We start from the raw sequence: 21,171 nt of genomic DNA, 5'->3' as shown, positions 1-21,171 counted from the left end.
ATACGAGTGATGCCTAAAGCAGTTTCTTGGAGGAAAAAATGACTGGGGAAAAAGTCGCACCAAATAGCTTCAGGAACACCTTGTAGAAGATGAAAATTAGGCTGGGGGAGTGGGGAGAGCATGCAGGGGAAGGAATCTGAGCTAGTTCTGTTAATATTTGAAGCCAGAAGTCATGGGAAAACAGAAGACTCAGGTCAGGACATCAATTGGTGGGTTTCTGCATTGGGTCTGAGCAGAGATGCTCAAGGGATCAAAACAAGGGTTTGCTTGTAACCAGCTGTCAGACAGAAAGGTAAAGGTGGAGGATAAGAAGGAATTTCTGTGGAATCTAGTTCATGACCAGCTGATGAGAGAAAGGACAGTCACAGACCACAGACAAAAAGCCAAGGGCACCCCTGCTGCAGAGACTCAGCAGGGATGGGGATGGGACTCAGAAAGGGCTGAGTGTGTCAGTGAAGGCAATCACTGAAAGACCACATTCAGAAAGGGAGGAAGAGGACTGAGTGGTTGTATCAGTCTTTCACCAGTTCCAGCCTCACAGATGACAACAATCCTCCTTTTTTCAAGGGGCCAGAAACCAGATAATTGTGCAGCAACTTCTCTATTAACTTTGACAGGAGACAGTCCTCCCCTGTTACTGAATTCATTTACCTGTTCTGCCTACCAGAGAAGATAAACTGTTAGGACAGACTGAGGGGCTGTGTGGTGAGACATTGCTCTTCCTGGGATCCCACAGAAGAAGCTTCTCCTGGGCCAAGTGGGGAGGAGCAACAGCACCTCATGGCCCCAAAAGGAAGCGAATGGGAGCACCCACCCAGCAGCTGCTTGAGCAATAAAACAGAAACAAAAAAGCATGAAGTCACCAATTACACTGCTGTGCCTCCCTTTGGCCTCTTTCCAGTCTGGTCCTGCAGGCCAACGACAGGTGGAAGCAACAGCTGTCTCGGAAACGCCTGCAATCCAGCGGGATCAGGGGCATGTCCACTCTTGGGTGAGTCTGCAGCCATCCAGGCTTTGTGCCAGTAGAAAGGGAAGCAGCGCTGCCTCGGAAAGGAACAGGAATGTTTGTTCTTCACTGACACCTATTGACTGCAGTGCTTTAACTGCAAAGCCCTGCACAATTTCACAGGATGCTGCAGGGCTCAAAAGCAGAAGCAGACTCAGAAGGGAATCAGCCACAGGTTTAGGGGGAGCAGGTCTGTCCCTGGGTACCTGATGCACAGCCTGCTTATGAAGTCCTTCAGTTCTGAACACCAGTGTCTGCAAGGATCATAGGATCATTAAATCATAGATTGGCCTGGGTTGGAAGGGACCTTAAAGATTATGTAGTTCCAAGCCCCCTGCCATGGGCAGGGACACCTTTCACTGGACCAGGTTGCTCAGAGCCCCATCCAACCTGAACTTAAACACATCCAGGGATGGGGCATCCACAGCTTCTCTGGACAACCTGTTCCAGTGCCTCACAACACACAGAGTAAAGAATTTCTTCCTAATATCTAATCTAAATCTAAACCTACTCTCTGTCAGTTTGAAGCCATTCCCCCTTGCCCTGTCACTCCAGGCCCTTGTAAATAGTCTCTCTCCATCTATCTTGCAGGCTCCCTTCAGGTACTGGAAGGCCATAACTGAGTTACCCCAAAGCCTTCCCTTCTCCAGGCTGAACAATCCCAATTCTCTCAGCCTTTCCTCACAGGAGAGGTGCTCTGTTCCTCTGATCAACTTGGTGGCCTCCTCTGAACTCACTCCAAGAGGTCACTGTGCTTCCTGTGCTGGGGACCCCAGAGCTGGATGCAGCACTGCAGATGGGGTCTCGCCAAATGTACCCAGGATGTACCCAGGAATGACTGACCTGAGAATCTACCAGCAGCCACAGTCGAGACAGGATGATGGTACAGATGATGGCATTCATAGGTAAGCAAATATTGACTGGAGTAACAAAAGCAGAATTTCCTTTTCTGCCTGCAAAGCCTTTCACTAAAACAAAGGATAACTGTGGTTTGCTGTTCTCTGTAACTTCTGACCTCGGTAAACCACTTAGACCTATCCATCAGGCAGGAAAGCATCACCATCCTGCTCAAACTGCAGGTAGTTGCCTAGCTACTTCAGAAAGATGAGGAAATAATCAGTTTACAGCGTTGCCTACTGGCTGAATTGAGGATTTACCTGAATTACAATTAAAAAAAAAAAGGGCTTCATTGTCAGGTAAATGAAATGCAATATAGAGCTTGGTGATATATCTCTGTGCTATCCAAGCTCTGACACCAATGACAGCAGCTTAATTGGAGCAGCCCAGCCTCAAATTCCCCTGCTTCTCAGCAGGGACAGCAGTACAGAGGCACTGCAAGACAAATCCAGTTAGTTCTCCACATGGCCTTGCACCACCTGAAACTTTACCCTGAAATCCCCATAAATTTCCTGGCTCCCATTACAAATCCAGTGTGTACTTTCTCTAAACAAAGTTCACACAGACACAGGGGTGTTGATATACTGATGTGCCAAGTCAGGACTAGGGGCTTGTTCGTGAGTTATCAGAACCACTGCCCATAAAACCCATCCGTAGTCCACGTCTGGTGCACATGTAGCTCCACGTCCTTTAAGGGGCAGCACTCAGAGAATGGAATGAATCCAAAGGTAGATCATGATAAGTATTTTGAAGGTATCTTTAAGTTCATTAAGTGAAATGAATGGGAGTGTTTTATATTTGTCTAAATCAGATTACTTCATCCCATTCTCCAGCTTTTTAGACCCAGCTTCACTTAATCAATTGGAACACTTCACCTGGGCCTCACTGCTCAAAAGGAAGTGGTGATGCACCCCCTTCCAGCTTGAGACTGAGCTGCTGTGGACAAAGTGTAACCAGGGAAAAAAGGTGGGAGAGTAAAAATAGTCGAAGTCTTACATGGACTGTACAAGCAATAAAAGGTTGTGCAACTATAGCCTTAGTTAAAAGTGACATCCCTGGAGAGTATATCTCCATGTTTAATACAAGAGTAGCCATACTAGGTCAGATGTACGTCAGTTTAGCCCAGAAACTTGCCTGCAAAGTATGTGAACAACCAGGAAAAACATGGAATTTTCCCGAATGTTCTCCCAACGTGAGTACATTTTGTCAAAGAGCTTCCTAAGCAATTTATTGTATTAATGACCATTGATTCATCTGATGTCATCGTATTCTTACAAAGTTCTCTGTGTACTTGTGCCCTGTTTTCAAGGAGTTTTTAAGATTAGATGACTAATTCCTATTGATAACAGCAATGTCACGTCCTGATTTTCTCACTGTGTCAGAGCTACACATTAACATAGAATGAACCACTAACACACATTGCGAAATATAAATTAAATGCAGTTGGGTGTTACTCTTACAAGAAATAAGGGGTAGAAACCAAGGTTCAGAAGCAGAGGAACTGTATCAGGTGTCAGACTCATGAAACACATGGCCAAAGCCTGTTTTAAGCGTGCTGAGGTTCATTAAACGTCTGTAAGCCATGCCCAACTCTGGAAATCCATGAGCTGCAAACGTTTTGATGCCACAGGAAAACTGGAAAGCACTACCAAATACAACATGGCAAATTTATATTCCTCAGGCATCTGTTTTTTGGTCACCACTACTTCCTTCAGTGGTCTTTCCATAGCTTCCCGTCCTTAATTTCACAGATATCTCAACACAACTCCCTTCTGCCATCCTTATTTCAAAGTGAAGAATTCTGACTTGGCTACTGCTCCCACTGAGCCCGATTCATTTCTTCAATCATCCATTTTATCCTCCCACAACCCTTTTGAGTGCTACAACCTTATCAACACACAAGAAACAAAACACACGGTATTCGAGATACCTGCAAATCACTGATTTATATAAGTGGAATAATTATTTTTATCCTATTTGCTATATATTCTTTTTTTCATAATTCCTAAAATTCAGTCTGCTTTTTCAACTGCTAGCACACACTTCAAACCACTGGATATTTTTCTGAATTATAACTGCTCATAGCAAATGGATATCTTTATATATATATATGACATGAGGATTGTGTTTCTATTAGGCTTACCTTATATGTATATATTCAGTTTCCTCAGCCCCACTCTTTAAAAACCTGAATTATTTGGTATCACTGCCTCCACATTGCACACTGTTCATTCCCTTTAACACTAATTTTTATAAATAATTAAGAAATTCTTCCATCTGCAAGATGAAAATAATGGCATCTCTTTTAGGGGAAGTGGTCTGTCATGCTACAGAGGTGTGGGAGCTACAGAACTGGGACTGCTCCCTGGCATTCCTCTCTCCTCCAGTATCTCTAGAACAGTGGGAATGCTCTATTGAACCAGAGCCACATACAAAAACATAACTAGGATCAGAAATGGGAATAGACAAATCTGTCCCAGAACAAGAGAGAGAAACAAACCTACTGTCCAAAAATTTTTCAGACAAGTGAGTTAGTGACGAGTTTTTCTAACTCATTTTTGCATCAGGTTCATACATAATAGCGTTTTTCTTGCACACAGTATTATTGCTTTTAGTAGTGGTGACATTTAGGATGATTGGTTCTGCTGGGTGTAACTAGACTCATTTGGAGTTATTTCTGGAAAAAGGAAACAGTGATTTAAGAACACACAAACAGAAAAAAAAATTAAAAACAAAAACCTTCCCATACCAGCTCTGGTAAAACTAGTTAACTAATGTGTGCTCAAGGTTTACAAGTATTAAGAACTTGAAATCACCAAGCACTAGAAAATATCTCTGACTTCAAAAGGCTGAGATATATGTGATCTGTATTGATGTGAAATGAACTAAGGTCAGAACTTGTTGCATCACCCTACAGGAACTGGAGAGAAACATACACTGAATAGGAGACAGATGAGATAAAAATAAATTAATGGAGTCAGAAGTAGGTGAAGGGCTAACCTCTTGTGTCAAGGTTAGCCAACGTAAGGACACGGTTACTGTCTAACTGGATATTCTTCCCTCTCCTGAAGTCTCCTGGCAAGAGCCACCAAGCAGCCAAAAAGTAGGAAAGATCTCAAGGCCCAACCACAAGAATCTCTCCAAGACACTCCTGCCAAATAATTCTCAATGTGTTCTGCTCAAATTTACAAGATCATCTTTCTATAGAAATACCGGGCTGGCTTTGATAGCTCACTAAATAGAGGGATGAATCCCACCTTTTCACAAACCTGGACACAAAACACACAGCACTGTGAAACCAGCTATTTGAAAACATGGAACACAGGGAAGTGAAGTATATTCAAGAAAGTATAACCACACTCAAAACACTCAAGATTTGTCTCCAAGACCAGAATGAGATAAAGATTTTGAGTAACTGTGTGTGCATGTGATTAATCTGGGCATTAAATTTGTCCATTTTCATCGGTATAATCCGTTCACGTGGCACATGAATGTGGAATCACATGATTTACAGTACAGAAACTCATCACAAACAACCCCACAACCATTCTCTACCCAAAAGACAACAGAAAACTTTTTATTTAAAATTTCAGGTAATCAGCTATTTTTTTCATAATAGCTTATTACAAATTATTAAAAATTTCCTTTTTTCAGTTTCACATAATCATGATAAAACAGCCCACATTATTTGAGATTTTCTTTGGAATATACTAGGCATTTTGAAGTAAAAAAAAAACCAAAACAAGTGCTCACATGACTAAAAGAGATTATTTCAAAATTAGCCCAGTATAACAAAAATGACCACTGAAATCTACTGATTGAACTACACCCCTCTAATCAAAGGCAATCACAGTGCCACGACATGAACTGGAACAGCAGGCACTGGCAAAACACAGTACATATCTGAAGCCTGCCTGGGACTTGGGATTTGACCTTTAAGGTGACAGAGTTATCCTCATCATCTCTGCCTCTGTGACCCCTAAATCCTTCATATAATTGAGGATCTTCCATAAAATCAAGAGGAGTAATCTGAACCTTTCAGGCAGCAGATCATGCATGTCCCATATCCTCAAACAGGTTTTATGTTGTAAATAGTCTCTAGAGCTCTTTTATTCTTCCTATTCTTCCCAATGTAAGATTACACCATGTTCTTCTAAACAAGAATTTATCGCAGTGAAAACATTTATATTATCAGCTACCATTTCTTTCTGCTCGTTACCAACACTCATATGAAGGTGTTTCTGAATTTATTTTTGATACATTTAGAATTTTTGGGGTGCAGCCCCGAAGTATATGCAGCACGTTGAGCAAGGAGCTGAAACACTGAAGAGTTCTTGACTCAAACACTAAGCTACAAACAGTACTGCCAACTCATATTGCTAATGTAATTGCACTTACTCGTGCTTTATGCTTTCTCTAACAGAAATGACACGGGGATCAAGTACATCACAGTCACCTTGTTTAAAGCTATCTATTCACAGGGAATTGCTCCTGCAATCAGTCATCAAGTTAATGACAACAAGGTGAAGTAACCAAAAACTTGGCCAATTTCTGTATGATATTATCAAACCTGAATTGCTTATCCAATCTGGGCTTCTGAAGCTTTACCATATAGTCTGTACAACTAAAATAATTCATGTACCCATACCAAAGTCTGCAGTTCTGTCCAAAATGTGGCTCTCCTGTTATCAAAGTCCATGGGATTTATCCAGAGCCCTAAAACCTGACAGAAAGGAAATACTACAGTGATAACTTAGAGCTGGTTAGTGCAGTAAACAATTCATCTGTTAACCCTGATAACCCTGTTAACAGTAGATTGGACCAAAATTCTTTTACTGCCTAATTTGGCTTCATGAAAGGAAGTAAACACCAAGGTAATCAGAGGCCAATATATTGAGTGATATTATATTGGGAGTTTCTATTTAGCAGGGAAGCAAAATAAAATGACAAGCCATTATCACTCACCTCAGTAGTAATTGCCTGTGCAGCATGGGTGTTTTTTATTTTTTAGCAGAGCCCAAAACAGAACTTGACTCACTGATAAATACTATTGTATTTGCATGGTACAATACAAATCCTATTTTTCATAAATACAAACACATAAACCAGCTTTAACATGCTAAAAGCAGTCTGTACATATATTTTATATAAACCCACAATCAACTATGTTTTGCTGGTTTTTTTTTAAACAGCAGATACTTTTCCATACAATAAACTTAAAGAGTTTTGCTTGGCTTTAACTCATTAGTGGTAACCATAAAGTCCTCATAGAAAGAAACTGAGTTTCTGCAAAGACCTCAAAGTCAATTGGAAATTTAATTCCAAATTTGGCAAAATATTGGGGTATGTTAATTTAAGCACTTCAATAAAATCCAATATAAACAGACTAAAAGATAAGAGGCACAATTCCAAATGTGATTTAATTATTTATAAGCTTAAAATTGAACACATGCTTAAGTGCTTTGCTTAACTAATATTAATATTAACTGGTTTTCCAGGAACTGAGCTGTATTTTAAAAATACAGGAAGTTCTTATAGTACTTTACACCTGACGTCTCCAACATATGTTAAAACTCTTCCTTACTAGGGACAAATTCTGTAAAATGCAATCACACAACCAAAACACCACTTTGACATTTGGTAGAAGAAACATAAACCACATGAGCAAAACTGACAGAATTTTTTCCTTTAAAATTTGAATTACAAACCCTCAAGTCATGCAAAATCATTGATCCCCGAAAACATTCTGATTATGATATAAAGACACATCACTCCTGGAGGACAGGCGTGATGATTAGGAGGAGATTTACAGTAGATTTGCTACCTTTTGCAACATTCCTTCCATTGCTTATAAATGGCTTTTAAAATAATCATGAATATGATCATATTTTCAGCATACAATCATGAATATCAGCACTTAAAGTGGGACCTTAAGTTAGAGGGAGATGTTTTTTTAACTCTACTTCGATGTAAAACTTGAGAGCTCTCCTTTGGGATTTACTGAAGGAGGAAGAGGAGACGAAGAAAAGCAGGAATGACCAACGGTGTTACTCCTTTTTCATTAGTTCCTTATTTCCTCTCCTGCTGTTCTCATTTCCCCTCATTTCCTTTTCTGCTGAACTCATTTCTTCCATTTGCTTCCTTGCAGAGTTCACTTTTTCTAACAACAGGAATATGTGTTCGGCGAACTCCCGCACGGCTCCACAGCCACCGCTGCTCTTGCAAATGTAACCAGCAGCCTTCTGAGCAGCTGCACAAGCATCAGCAGGCACACCACTCATGCCTGCTTGCTTCAGGCACTCCACATCAGACTCTTCATTTCCTATCAGGAAAGATGACAGACAAGGCAAAATATCACAGAGGGGAAAGGCTGAGCAAACTCAGTATTTTTCTGTGCATGCATTAATCTGGCTTTTTTAAAACCTGTGTTTTTGCCAAAACGTTCATCTCAGCAGCTCAACAGCACTTTGCATATGTGAGTCAGTTGTCAGAAAATCTTTGTGATCCATGTAGGTGCTGATCACACTTCACAACCTTCAGGCAAGAGAACACTACTTTTAAGAGTAGTAAAATTATGTAAGCAACTGAATAAGCATTTGCAGGACTCTAAGCTTAATCTGTCACTGAAATACAATTTAGCACAGAATCATACTGGCTTTCGTTTTAATCTGTCCATCTCTGGTTTCCATTTCAGAACATATTCTATACAATATTCATCTGAAATGAACTAGAATCAGTTCAAAATTGTCAGCTGTACCTGTATGCTTGTGTGATATCAAAAGCTTTCATAAATCCCATTAGAAAAACAGTTAAGACTTCCCTTACCAAATTACACACTGATTCATCAGTGCCTTTAACATTTAGATGGCACCCTAACAAGCCTTTAAAATACATGCCTGCTTTTGGTGATTGTCTGCTGCAATTTGCACATCAATCCCATTAAGTTCAGTGTATTGACAAAGAGAAAAGTGTTCTGAAGCTCAGTAGCACTGTGAAGTTTGTATTTGTCTATACTATATGAAGTTTTACTACCAGGAAAAGAGGAACTTACCTAAGTAAGCAACCTCTTTCCAGCTCAAACCCATGTCTTCTTGCCAGTCCTTCAGAACCTGTAATTTATTTGTTGCACTAATTTTTGCTACACATCCCAGCTGCAGGGCTGACAGTGTTTTTGAACAATCTCTTTCAGAGATGAGTCGAACCTATGAAAATAAAATCAACTTAGAATAAATTCTACATGCAAAGAAATATGACATGTAAGTTGATCTGCTATAAGAAAAAAGTAGTTTTGCTTATAGAAGCTCTCTCAGATATCAGAAAAGCATTGAATAACCAGTTTCTTCAATCAGAACTCAGAGTACAAGTGATTAGCATCCAAAATCACATCACAGTCTTGAAGTTGCTCTGGGAAAGTAAAACACCATTCTGTAGCCCTCCCTGATATTAAAAAGAGAAATTTACATTTTTCTATTTAAATGCAAAATGTACCAAATAAAATACTAGATATCACAGTACAGTGGCATGTTGACTATCTAGTGCAGTATCATCTAATTAAGTATGGAATAAGAGAATTCCCAAGGAGGATTTCTGTAATATTTGTAGAAGTAGAACATTATTAAGTATTTTCCTTGACTCCTCTCCTTCATAACATAATTTTATTCACAGTAGCACTTCAGAGCACCAAAAGAACACTAAATGACTGAAGCAGCACAGCACATTAATCTCTGGAAGTTCATTCCAAAATTGAAATTTCAGAAATTATGTGCAAGGGAAGCTGAAACCAGAACATTAGTGCAACGGGATTTTTAAAAATCTCAGATGCAACTCCTCCAAGTTGTCTCGTCCAAAATGTGGACAAACTTATCTTCCCTAAATGCTTTTAAATCCTGACAAATGCTTGGCCTTGATTTTAAGTACAGAATGAACAAAGCAAGACTAAATCAGCAACATATACTAGAAATAAAAGAAGTGCAGCACAAAAACCAGGAGGTTTTTAATTAAATATTCCAAGTCAAAGCAAGTATGGAAACAGGCTCCCACAGGTAACAAAACAATGATTACAAGCTTCCTTCCCCTTTTGCCTCACAGAAAATGAAGCTGAGGGAGTGCTGAAAAACCATCTACTCCATTTCACAGCCCCAAGGCAACAGCTGCAAAGTAAGTCATGGAAGTCTCATCTAGCCTGTTATAAAAAATCCTACAATAAAGACTCCAAAAACGTATCTGAAGAAGTCTACTTGGGGTATAGCTACCTTTGCTTCCATCTGCATCAGAACTGAGTTAAGGCTCTTTGAAGGCAGCCTAAATCTGAACTTAGTTCTTATCCAAAAAAAATCTTCTAGCTGTATCAAAGGCAGCAGCACAGACAGAAAACAGCCAGGAGGGTAATTTTACATAAATGCAAGCAAAGATTCAGATGAGCAGAATTTAGTAGTAGTACTAATAATGATAATAATAAAAGTAGCCATACTACAGTCTGTGTTGGTTTAGCTTTGCATTTACACAGGATTCTTACATCTTCAAAGCACATAAGCTACGGTTAAAACCATTATGCAGACAAAAGTGTTCAGGGTTTGATTTTTCCTCTTTGCAACAGTCACAGGTGATCTGCAACAAACCAACCAATTTGCCTGGAAATTTCTTCCTTTTCTGTTGTCAAGAGGTAACAACGTATCCCTGCTTGATGAAGCTGACATAATTAATGAGTGGCTAGACTACACAGAATATGATTGGTGCTAGCAAAACACCACAAAAATTTCTTCCTGCATTTTTCCATGACCAAAAGGCTGAGAGATTTAGGATTATTCAGCCTGGAGAAGAGAAGGCTTAGGGGTAACCTAATTGCAGGCTTTCAGTACCTGAAGGGATCCTACAAGAAAGATAGAGAGAAACTATTTACAAGAGCATGTAGTGACAGGACAAGGGAGAATGGCTTCACACTGACAGAGAGTACATTTAATTAGATATTAGGAACAAATTCTTTACTGTGAGGGGGTTGAAGCACTGGAATAGGTTGCTCAGAGAAGTTGTGGATGCCCCATCCCTGGAATTGCTTGAGGGCAGGTTGCACGGGGCTCTGAGCATCCTAGTCTAGTGGAAGGTGTCCCTGCACATTGCACAGGGGTTGGAACAAGATGATCTTTAAGGTCCCTTCCAACCCAGACATTCTGTGATTCAGAGGAAGATGCTACAGCAACTGTGATTGAGATTTCTCAAAGCACTTATTTTCGTGTAGGGGATCTGAGAACAACATTTGTCCCAGTCAATGCATTATGCTGCTTGATCACAAGCACTGTGAAGAAACATCAACTTATATGCTGCAAGAATATAAGTTTTTAGAACCTTTTAATGTCCAGGTTACACGAGACATAAAACTTCACACTTCAGAACAACACCTACCTGGATTCCTCTTTTCTTTAACAGATCAATGCCAACAATATCTCTATAATCATAGGAGACCATTTCCTTGTGATCGTCTGTCACATAAATGCGACCATTTGTCAGGCATCCTTCAATACTGCAAACCAACAGCTTCACCTCCTTCAGTGGCTCTTTGCCAAAATATCCAAAGCTAGACAAAGAAGTTATCTTTTTAGGATGGAAGTTTTTGCACACTCCAAAAACAAATATTTGAAATACAACTGTGATCTTCAGACAGAAGAATCAGCTTTGAAATTTTTCTTTTCTAATGTCTTTTCCCATCATTGTCACTCTCCAACTATATTCTCTCTCTTCAAAGAAACAAATATAACAATCCAAAAGACAGTTCAGCTGCGCTGTCTATTTAAAAATTAGGATAAAATTTATTTCCTTAGTGTGGAAGTTTACATACTGTAGCATTTTGGGGGCAAAACTAAAATGGAGTAAAGGATGAAAAATGCACAGAAAATATGCTCCAATCCCACATATTATTTCCTTAGAGAAGTGCAGAGTAGCTGCAAAGAAAAGGCAGCTGACAAGAGAGAATCAGCTCATGCCTTCTGCACAAACACTCTCATTCATGTGCACCAGTGTGGTCCAGACCATGGAAGTCTGGGACACCTCATCTGGAAAAGCTAGAGATGATGGTAACATTGCTATAGTGGGGCTTATGCATTTCACCAAGCTGAACTTTAAAACCAAAAAAACTCCCAACAAAACAAACTACCAAACAAACCAAAAAACCCCAAACAATCCACAACATAATAAAGGTAATTCAGTTAATTTCGATAGAGATAGGAAAAAACTATGGGTAGAAATAAAGTTGCCTAATTATCTTTGATCTTAATTACTTACATTACAGACATTATGAATTCATGTGACCACACTGAAACAATGAGCACTATCAAAGAAATAAAGGAATAAAAAGTGCTTTTACCTCAATACTCTCTGCTCTGCAATAGGCCAGTCAATGTCTATATCAATATCCACACTGTGCTCTGCACACATTTCATAGTAGGCCATTTTACCACCCTAAAAGAAATAGAACCCATTCAAATTTTCTGCTTGGTTTAGCACAAATACAAAACTGTACAATTCAGTACCCTGTAATGAAACCCAGGTGTCTGGTTACACAGTGGTCACGGTAGATTATATAAAAGTGAACCATCAATAATGATGTGACACAGAACTAAAAATTTGAAGGAACCTTCTGCAAGCAAGGGTTAATAAGTATTTTTATCTTACAACTAGAGAAAGTGTGCAAGGTGTTATGCATTATAGCAATTGCATCACATTAATTTCCCTAGATCTCTTAATCAGCAAAACAGTAATACCTTTAGCATTTACTTAGTAAGATTATAAGTCTTTGTTTAGATGTTAAACAAAAAATAATTTCAATTAGAAAAATACCCACCACACCCTAATTTTTTTCTGCATTACTACATTGGGATGTAAACATGAGGAAAGGGAAAAAGACTGTTAAAATTACAGTACAAAATAGGCATACGAATAAACTGGCTGAAAATACAAATTTATAGATTATGACAAGGCTATGCCTCTGCATGAAGCTCAATTTCACACCCTTAGTAGCACTAAAATGAATTATAAGATATGCTGGGGAACTGACATGAAACTCAATATTGTATTGTTTTAGGGTTATAGGGATATACTGCACAGTATTATTTGTATAAATTTATTTGTTGTGGAGGGTGCTGTAACTGGAACTGCCCCAGCTACAGCTTGCCCTGCTAAGTTACAAATAAAATAGGCAAACTGTTCTGAGGACAAAGTGCTGCTATTTCACGTTGACTGCATCAGAAATCAAAATACAGTATTGAATTCAGAACCCTCTACAACAAGAGTAAAATATAAATAATTCCAAAGAGCAGGAAAAACAGAAGGACAAACCTGCAAGTAGCCTTTCTCAATCAAATGTCTCTTGGCAAAATAAAACGAGCCATTTTCATACAGCTCCCCAGGCCAGTCTTGCCTCCGGTACCGCTTTGCTGGATTCAGGTTTTGGGGCTCTGTCATCTTGTTTTCTGTTAACAGAGGAAAAAAAAATGACAAAATAAGTTTTACAGAATCCCTGATCAGAGTCACGTAACTTTCTAAATAGTTTTCCGCTGAAACATTAAGGGCACAATTCAGTCACCAGCATCTTTCTTTATTGCCTCTTGTTGCTTAGCTTTATAAAGAACCACAAAGTAGTTAGGGTTGGAAGGGACCTTAAAGATCATCTAGTTCCAACCCCTCTGCCATGGGCAGGGACACCTTCCACTAGACCAGGTTGCTCAGAACTCCATCCAACATGGCCTTGAATGCTGACAGGGTTGGGGAATCCACAACTTCCCTGGGGAATCACTGAATTGCTTCTCTTTCTTGGAACTGTGGATAACAAACTGGAGGACTACTCTGGATGTCTAGCAGAGGAAAAGGAAATTTTTCATTCCAACTTTAGCAAAAACAAAAACAAACACAAAAACAAAAACCCCACAAACAAAAAACACAACAAAAAAAAACCTTAAGAGTTTGTCGGCTCCAAAATTGTTTACAAAAAGGAGTAGGGAGGGGACATTCTTCTAGACTGTGCTTGCAAATATGAAAGAAATACTATTCCTGTACTCTGTCTCCTAGTGCACACAGGAATGCCCTGAATGAACTCTGAGACCTGACAGGAACGACCTGAAATCTTCAATGTAATAAAAAAGAGCATATGTGAAAAATTTTTGCCTGTGAAAGCCATCTTAACACTTCCCCAAAATACTTCTTATTTATGGATATGCATTATCTTAATTTTTCAGAAGTCATTTAATCAGTGTCCCCAAATAAACAAACAAGTGTCTTTGAACAAACACTATCCCCAAAGATCCCATTTTTGTCCATGCAGAAGAAACTGAACCAGGGACCAGAGACTTCTGTTCTTAAGCCATTGAAATTCATGAGCACAAAACTAGCTAAAATTCACCAGGTCTCACAAACCCAGTAACCATGAAAATGTTACAGGGCATTCTGAAACACACAAAACATCCTGAGGCTTTAGTCCATACAAACAAACCTTGTGTTTCATAAATAAACTAGAGCTTTGCGCTCAATGAAGTAAACATTTCCAGCCAGAGAGAGGCACCTTTCTCTTTCAGGGTGTATCAAAATTAAACCTTCATGCAGAAGGACCAACAGAACTACACAGAAAAAAACCAATAAAATTATTTTAACATAATCAGTATTCTAAAGCTGTATGGGAAAATAAAAAAAATTTAAAACCACTGTATAATGCTCCTGTGAGTCACCTGAAACACCACATTCCTGAAAGGCCTTTTGCAGTTACCCTTAAGCTGCTAATATTTGCATAAGGTGTTCCTTGTTCTCCTCAAATATACTCCTTACAGCTGGATGATTCTTTATCTCTCACCACATTAAAAGACTTTGGATGTCACTTAGTACTAAAGAATTACTTGCTCTTTTAGGTAGGCCTTGAGGCTTTTTTATTTTAACAATCTACCTATAGGGATAAGGTGGCACACAACCACTTCAGAAAGCCACTTGACACATCCAAATGAGATTTATTCTTTCACAAATGTCCATTCTAGCATCTCAAGATGTGAAGTGGAGTTGCATGTGGCTTCCTAAAGTGCAATCCACAGAATCCTGAAATTGCCATCTGTGCTTTTGATATTCTTCTTGTACTTTACCAACAAACTGTTGGTAAAATATTTCCCCTCTTATGAGGAACAATGAGAATGTTTGAGTGTATATTCTAAACAAAGGTTTAACTTTTATTCCAATTTCTCTCTAATACCAAGCTCCATTTATTTCGCATGCTCTTTTACAGTGTGATGCTTTCTAAACTCATTTTAAAAAATCTTCATCTGAAGTGATTTATATCTCAGAATAATCAAAACATCTGAGTAATGTTCACTTTTAAAAAAATAAAACAATGTGACAGTATCTAAAATAACGACTTTTTAAAAAAATGAAGAAATTATTTCTGCTTTAATCACAGAAACAAATCCAACATAGATAATGCATGGAATAGTTCTTTGTACAAGGACAAAAGGTACTTTATAGCTAAAACAAGGTACAATCTTTATTTGTAGGATTTCAGTCTTTAGTCATCTTGGCAACTGTAGCCAAGAGGCATATTTTCTCAGGGAAAAAAACAGTCATATTCTTCTGGATGAGCTAATTAACATGAGTTCATTCCCCGTGACTCAAAGGCAGTTTGAAACGTGACATAAGTCAGCAGCCACATTAGCAGGATGAAACAAAGCCTAAGCCTCCAGGCCAGAGGTTGCCACCCCCTCTTCACCAAGACCTTACCTCACATTATTTGTCACTTGTTAGCTACTGCATAGCAAGAACAAACAATTTTCTGGTTAAGGCAGGACCTCAATATCTTAACTCCATAAACACAAATACCCACCAAGCAGAAGGTAACACATAAATTTTTGGGAGCTCTGCTTTCAGTCTAGACAAGCTAATATAATTTTAATTTTCAATACCTAATCACTTCTACAAAACGATTACAGAAAGGCTGAGCAGTGCTCAGTAATATCAAGACAGCAGTGCTTAGAAGGAATTTCTAAGCCATCTCACACCTCTCAGAGAACTCAGTCCACGCCTCTGATATCACTTCCTAAAACACCACAGATATGAAAACAAAGCATTTGGGGAAAAAATAAAAATTAAGTATAACTGTAACCAGAAACACCTAAGTATTACCTCCTTTTTTTACCTCGCTCCATCTAAATTGATGCCGCCTCACAACAGAGAAGACAGAATCAAACCCCTCCTTCTGGATCAGATCTGCCACTTTTATAAGATCACTGGGATGTAAACAGGGAGATGTTGCTTGAATGTTTCCTACAATATCGACCTCTAAAGAAAAACAAAGAAACATTTATGAAACAATTCATACTTTCAATAACACAACAGCAAAGTGTGGTGTGAGTAGGTGCCACAAAAAAAAAAAGGAGAATTTTTTTAGCTTTTATTTAATAAAGGCTTCACTTATTTTCCTAAATGAGAAATGCATCATCCCTCTGGGGCTACAACACAAAAGCTCAGCATATTTCATTATGGATTTACCATGATGATGATTAAGAAACTCTCTGATGGCTTCTAGGGAAGTTGAGGAGTCTTGAGAAACTTCGGGGCTTCTGCGATGAACCTGAGCGCCAAATTGCTTTGCAACCTTCTCGATTTCATCGTGGTCTGTAGAAACCCATATACTGTTGGTAGACAGTGACAGAAATTAATATAAAGAATAAAACCCAGCATTTTTTTCTTACCTGCCATAATCTAAACTGAACAACACCCTGACTTATGCCTGTACTACACCGTGCAACAAAAGGAACTAGTTCTTTTATTTGCGTTAGTAAAGCTGTCCTGGTCAGTCCAACGAGCAACTTTAAAAAAATGGGATTAAAACACTCACATTCACTAGATTGTCAAATCTGAAGCTTGAGTTGCATTCCAGGCAGGAAGCTTAAGCAACATAAAATTCAGAAGTGTTATCAAAAAAATCCAGTGTCAGCACACAGAAGTTGTTAGGCATGTTAACTGATCAATTAATTGTGAATGGGTTGAACGAGACAGTCAAAGTCATGTAAGAGTTCAGAAACAAGACTGACAGCAAGTAAAACTGCCCCAAAGTTAGAATATTAGCTTATTCTGCAAGTGTTTTAAAATTTGTTAATTGGGCTCCATATAATCCCAGAGAAAGAGCTGTTCAAGCTACATATGTTTTGGTACAGAAAACTTTCAGTACTGGTAAAGCAAGACTGTGATCGTCTGGGGAAAATAAACATTTACAAAAGGAAGGGCTAAGCCTGAATATCATATGATGATAAACACTGAGCAACTGTGAGGCCACCAGTGTCATCAACTGTGAGGCCACCGCTGTCATCGTGAAAAATAAGTGAGATAAAGACAAAAGCTATGAAAAAGAACCTTCCCTCTCTCAGCATTCACTGTCCATAGCAAATGGTGCTTTAGTTACATTTTTTCACCCAAAGACATCACGGGATCATCAGAATAAAAATATGTATGACAGCGACAGTAATGTCAAGTCACACCCACACAAACAAATACAGAAGAGGTATTTTCCATAAAATGGGATGGTTAACTTAAATATACACTCCCCATTCAACTAACAAGAGTTTTGTTGTGTAACAGGTACCCTGCCAGCAGAGCTGTTTCAAAGTTGACTGGATTAACTTAGAGCACACCCACTCACTGCACCTGTTATGCCTCAAAGTTAGACTGCACAACCCTAACTGGTTTCCTGTTGGGAAAATTCAGGTGCCAAATAGAAGCCACCAGAGGTCATTAAGCAACATGGATTCAAATTCTTTAAGTAACTACTAGTAACCTAGGTTGGAAATGTTCTTGACTGTTTCTTTATTAAAAACAAAACTGAGCCATGCTTCCTCTACTTTTCAGACACAGTAAAAAAGATTTTCCAGAATAGATAATGGTACAGCAGTGATGAGATACAGAAGGCTCATGCTCAATTCCAGCTCTGGATCCAGCTATAGGTGGGCTACTTATACTTGACTACACTGAGTTCTTGCTCTGAACATAATGCAGCAGGTTTGCATTGGGAACCTGCCCCTAAATGTCCTACATACCAAGTATATCCTAACCATGCACTGGGTTTAATTGTTTATCAGTATACGTGTAGAAAATTCTCAGTTTTCTTCTGGCAGAAAAATCTGTAATGTCCAATGCTCTTAATGCTAACAACAGACTTGTTTCTATCTAGCTTTAATTACTGCTACCAAAGTTTTGGGCACTTTGTCACAAACTCAGCTTCTGTTCTGTAACGTGGGTATACATGATTATCTCTTTCCACTCGATATTTCCAGGACTGCCACCGCTGTGCTGTGTCCTGCTGTGGGCTCCCCAACAACACAAATTAAAAAGAGAGCAAGCCCAGCAGAGAGCAGCTTGATGGCTGGGGCCTGGGAGCACATGAAAGTCATGAGATGCTGAAAGAGATATCTGGGTTGGTCTTATGAAGAGAAGGCAAGGAGGAGACTTCACTGCTGTCTTCAAGCACCAGCTGTACAGGCGGAGAGAAAACAAAGCAGCTTTTCCTGGATGAGCAAAGTAACAGGGTTATCGACCACTGGAATCAGTGCCCAGAAGGGCTGTGGCATCTCCATCCATGGAGATCCCAAGCTCAGCCTCATTTGTTCCCAAGCAACCCTCATCAGCACAGCTCTGCACAGTGGGGAGCACCAGATGACCACCAACAAATGTCACCCCATGATTCAAGCATTCACAGGAGATTACTTACAGCCTGCCACTTCCATTTAATGCAGATGTCTTAAAAAAAAAATCAATGTTTACTGGCAAAGGTCGTCAGCTAGGCTCCCTGACCAAGTCAGTTACTAGTGTGGTTACAACTCCCTCCTGGGCCAGAACAACTTTAATTTCAAATTACTGTAAGACTTCAACTCCTTCATTCCTCCCCTGCTCAACCTCACCAGGAAGGGACAGTGGAGTTCGTGGTAGGGTGCTGCCTGCTTGCCTTGCCTGATCCTTGACCTGCACCCCGCTGTCTTCAGAGGGGATCTCCTACAACACACCTGCCTCACTCACAGCGTCACAGGATGGGTAAGGTTGGAACCGACCGTGGAGGTCATCTGGTCCCACCTCCCTGCTCAAGCAGGGTCACCTGGAGCAGGTTGCACAAGATTCCATCCCGGTGATTCCGGAGCATCTCCAGTGAGGCAGACACCACAACCTCTCTGGGCAGCCTGTCCCAGTGCACAATAAGGATGTCCTCCCTTACAGGTGGCACTTCCCATACATCAGTTTCTGCCCGCTGCCTCTAGTCCTATTCTTGGCACCACCGAGCAGAGCCTGATCCAGCCTCTGACACCTCCCGTTCAGATAGTGACAGACTTCGCTAAGACCTCCTGGACGAAGCGGCAGCTTCATCCAGCCCCTCCCCACGCCGGGGTCCCTCGGCAACCCCCTCCCGGGCCGGGACCCATCGGTATCCCGATCCCGACCCCACTCCCGCCCCCACTGCCCCGGCAGGAGGAGGGGAGGCGGGTCCAGGGGGGCCGCTGCGCATGCGCACCTATGGAAGACGCCGGCGTCGATGGCGGCGCGCAGCACCCAGCCGATGAGCGGCACCCCCGCCAGCAGCTTGATGTTCTTCAGCGGGATCCCCTTGCTGCCGCCCCGCGCCAGCACCAGCGCGGCCAGGTGGGGCTGCGGCTTCCCCTCGCCCGCATCCATGGCCGTGCCCGGTCCTGTCCCGCTCCGGTCCTCTCCCCGCCCGCCGCGCCCTGCCACGCGCGCGGCCCCGCCCCGCCGGGGCATGCCGGGAAGTGTAGTCCTGCTGCTGCCGCGCATGCGTGTGGGGGTAAGGCGCTCCTCCCTGTGCGTGTGGAGGGAACGCGATTTTTCAGAAGTAGACTCGCAAACCTTTAGCTGAGGAGCAATGGCCATAAACTAAAACACAAATTCCACCTCAACATGAGGGAGAACTTCTTGAGGGGGAGGGCAGAGCCCTGGCGCAGGCTGCCCAGGGAGGGCGTGGAGTCTCTCTGTCTGGAGACGTTCCAAACCCACCTGGTCGCGTTACTGCGTCAGCTGCTCTGGGTGACCCTGCCTTGGCGGGAGGGTTGGACTGGGTTATCTCCAGAGGTCCCTTCCACCCCAGGGATTCTGTGATGCAGTAATTCCTTACGGACGACGACAAAAGCCGGTGCAAGGCACGGCCGGCACTCCAATGGGCACACCGGACGAGTCCCTAAGGAGCTCGGCTCTGGTGCCGCCGGCAGCTGAGCGGGCACCGCACTCCGCGGCCGGGGCGATGCCCGAGCACCGGGCGAGACAATCCGGGAGGATTTTTCGATCCTCAGGTTCCAGGGGTTTCTCCCGCGCCGCGCCCTTCCCGGCTGAGGAGCCCCGGCAGAGGGCAGAGCAGCCACACGGAGCCTCCGTGCGTGGGAAGGGAAGGGAAGGGAAGGGAAGGGAAGGGAAGGGAAGGGAAGGGAAGGGAAGGGAAGGGAAGGGAAGGGAAGGGAAGCCAGAGCGCGCTCCTCGCCTCAGTTTTCCACCTCTTAAAAAGTGTATTAAAGCATAAAAACACACGCTATCAAGTTATTCGGACTGTCCTATAGAAACCGAGTGGGTAAATTAAAGTAATCCACTATTGACATAGGGCTGCACAGGAATTTGGGTTTTAATGTAGATTAGAAAATAGGAGAGGCTGTTGAGCAGCATCACAAAGTCACTCCTGGAGACTTGGGGTCTCGGTTCGTAGTGGAAACGTACCACACGGGGTTCACAGGTGTCCCCTGGTTATTTAATATGTGCTGGGGAGCAAAAGGACCTTATCACTGCCAAAGGAAACACTCCCACTGTAGGCAGGCATTTAAGAAGAATAATCATATTAGGGGGTTGTTTTTTTCATTCTGAAGTGTTCAAAGAGACCCAGTAGAGATAGACAGCTTGCTCTTCTACTCAGCAGATCAAGGCAGCACCTTTCAGGCTGCTTTTTTTTTTTAGATAAGATTGAAACTAGTAGCCATAATGTGCTGAGGCCTGTATTTCCTACAGGCTACTTTCCATGCACCTTTTTTTTTTCAAATATCATGGAGAATGTCATAGCTGGCGTAGTAGCTGATTAGGGATGCATGGAATCCTGGCTTTGGCAGGTGTTTGTGATGTCCCTGTTGGCTCTGTTGCTATTATCCAGGAGCAGGAAGCAGGATTCTGCAGCTTTTCAGGATGACCTACTTTAAATGTAGTGAGTTTATTATGGACATTAGAGCTTAAAGAGGCTCACATTAAATGTGCAAGGAAGAGCAAGCCTTTTTGCC

General features: G+C 41.3%; 1 protein-coding gene across 1 annotated transcript; it reads right to left on the bottom strand.

Moving 5' to 3' along the window:
* Positions 1–6,869: 6,869 nt before the first annotated feature.
* On the bottom strand, positions 6,870–19,807 carry CMAS (cytidine monophosphate N-acetylneuraminic acid synthetase). Its single transcript, XM_027680774.1, has 8 exons — positions 19,419–19,807; positions 16,412–16,554; positions 16,046–16,201; positions 13,232–13,365; positions 12,261–12,355; positions 11,303–11,474; positions 8,955–9,105; positions 6,870–8,225 (listed from the first exon to the last, which is right to left on the bottom strand). Exons 1-8 carry the CDS (start codon positions 19,790–19,792, stop codon positions 7,951–7,953), a joined length of 1,500 nt encoding a protein of 499 aa, XP_027536575.1. The 5' UTR covers positions 19,793–19,807; the 3' UTR covers positions 6,870–7,950.
* Positions 19,808–21,171: the final 1,364 nt, after the last annotated feature.

Source organism: Neopelma chrysocephalum, unplaced genomic scaffold (genome assembly GCF_003984885.1).
Source record: "Neopelma chrysocephalum unplaced genomic scaffold, ASM398488v2 Primary Assembly neopelma1_59, whole genome shotgun sequence".
Classification (NCBI taxonomy): Eukaryota; Metazoa; Chordata; class Aves; order Passeriformes; family Pipridae; genus Neopelma; species Neopelma chrysocephalum.
Note: the sequence above shows the minus strand (reverse complement) of the source record. Positions and strands in the feature narration are given on the sequence as shown.

Coding starts and splice junctions, on each gene's coding strand:
- CMAS (XM_027680774.1), bottom strand. CDS start 19,792: ATGGCCATTGCTCCTCAGCTAAAGGTTTGCGAGTCTACTTCTGAAAAA. Junction 13,366..16,045: donor GAGCGAGGTAAAAAAAGGAG/GTAATACTTAGG, acceptor CTCTGTTAACAG/AAAACAAGATGACAGAGCCC. Junction 9,106..11,302: donor TAAAGAAAAGAGGAATCCAG/GTAGGTGTTGTT, acceptor TTATTTTCATAG/GTTCGACTCATCTCTGAAAG.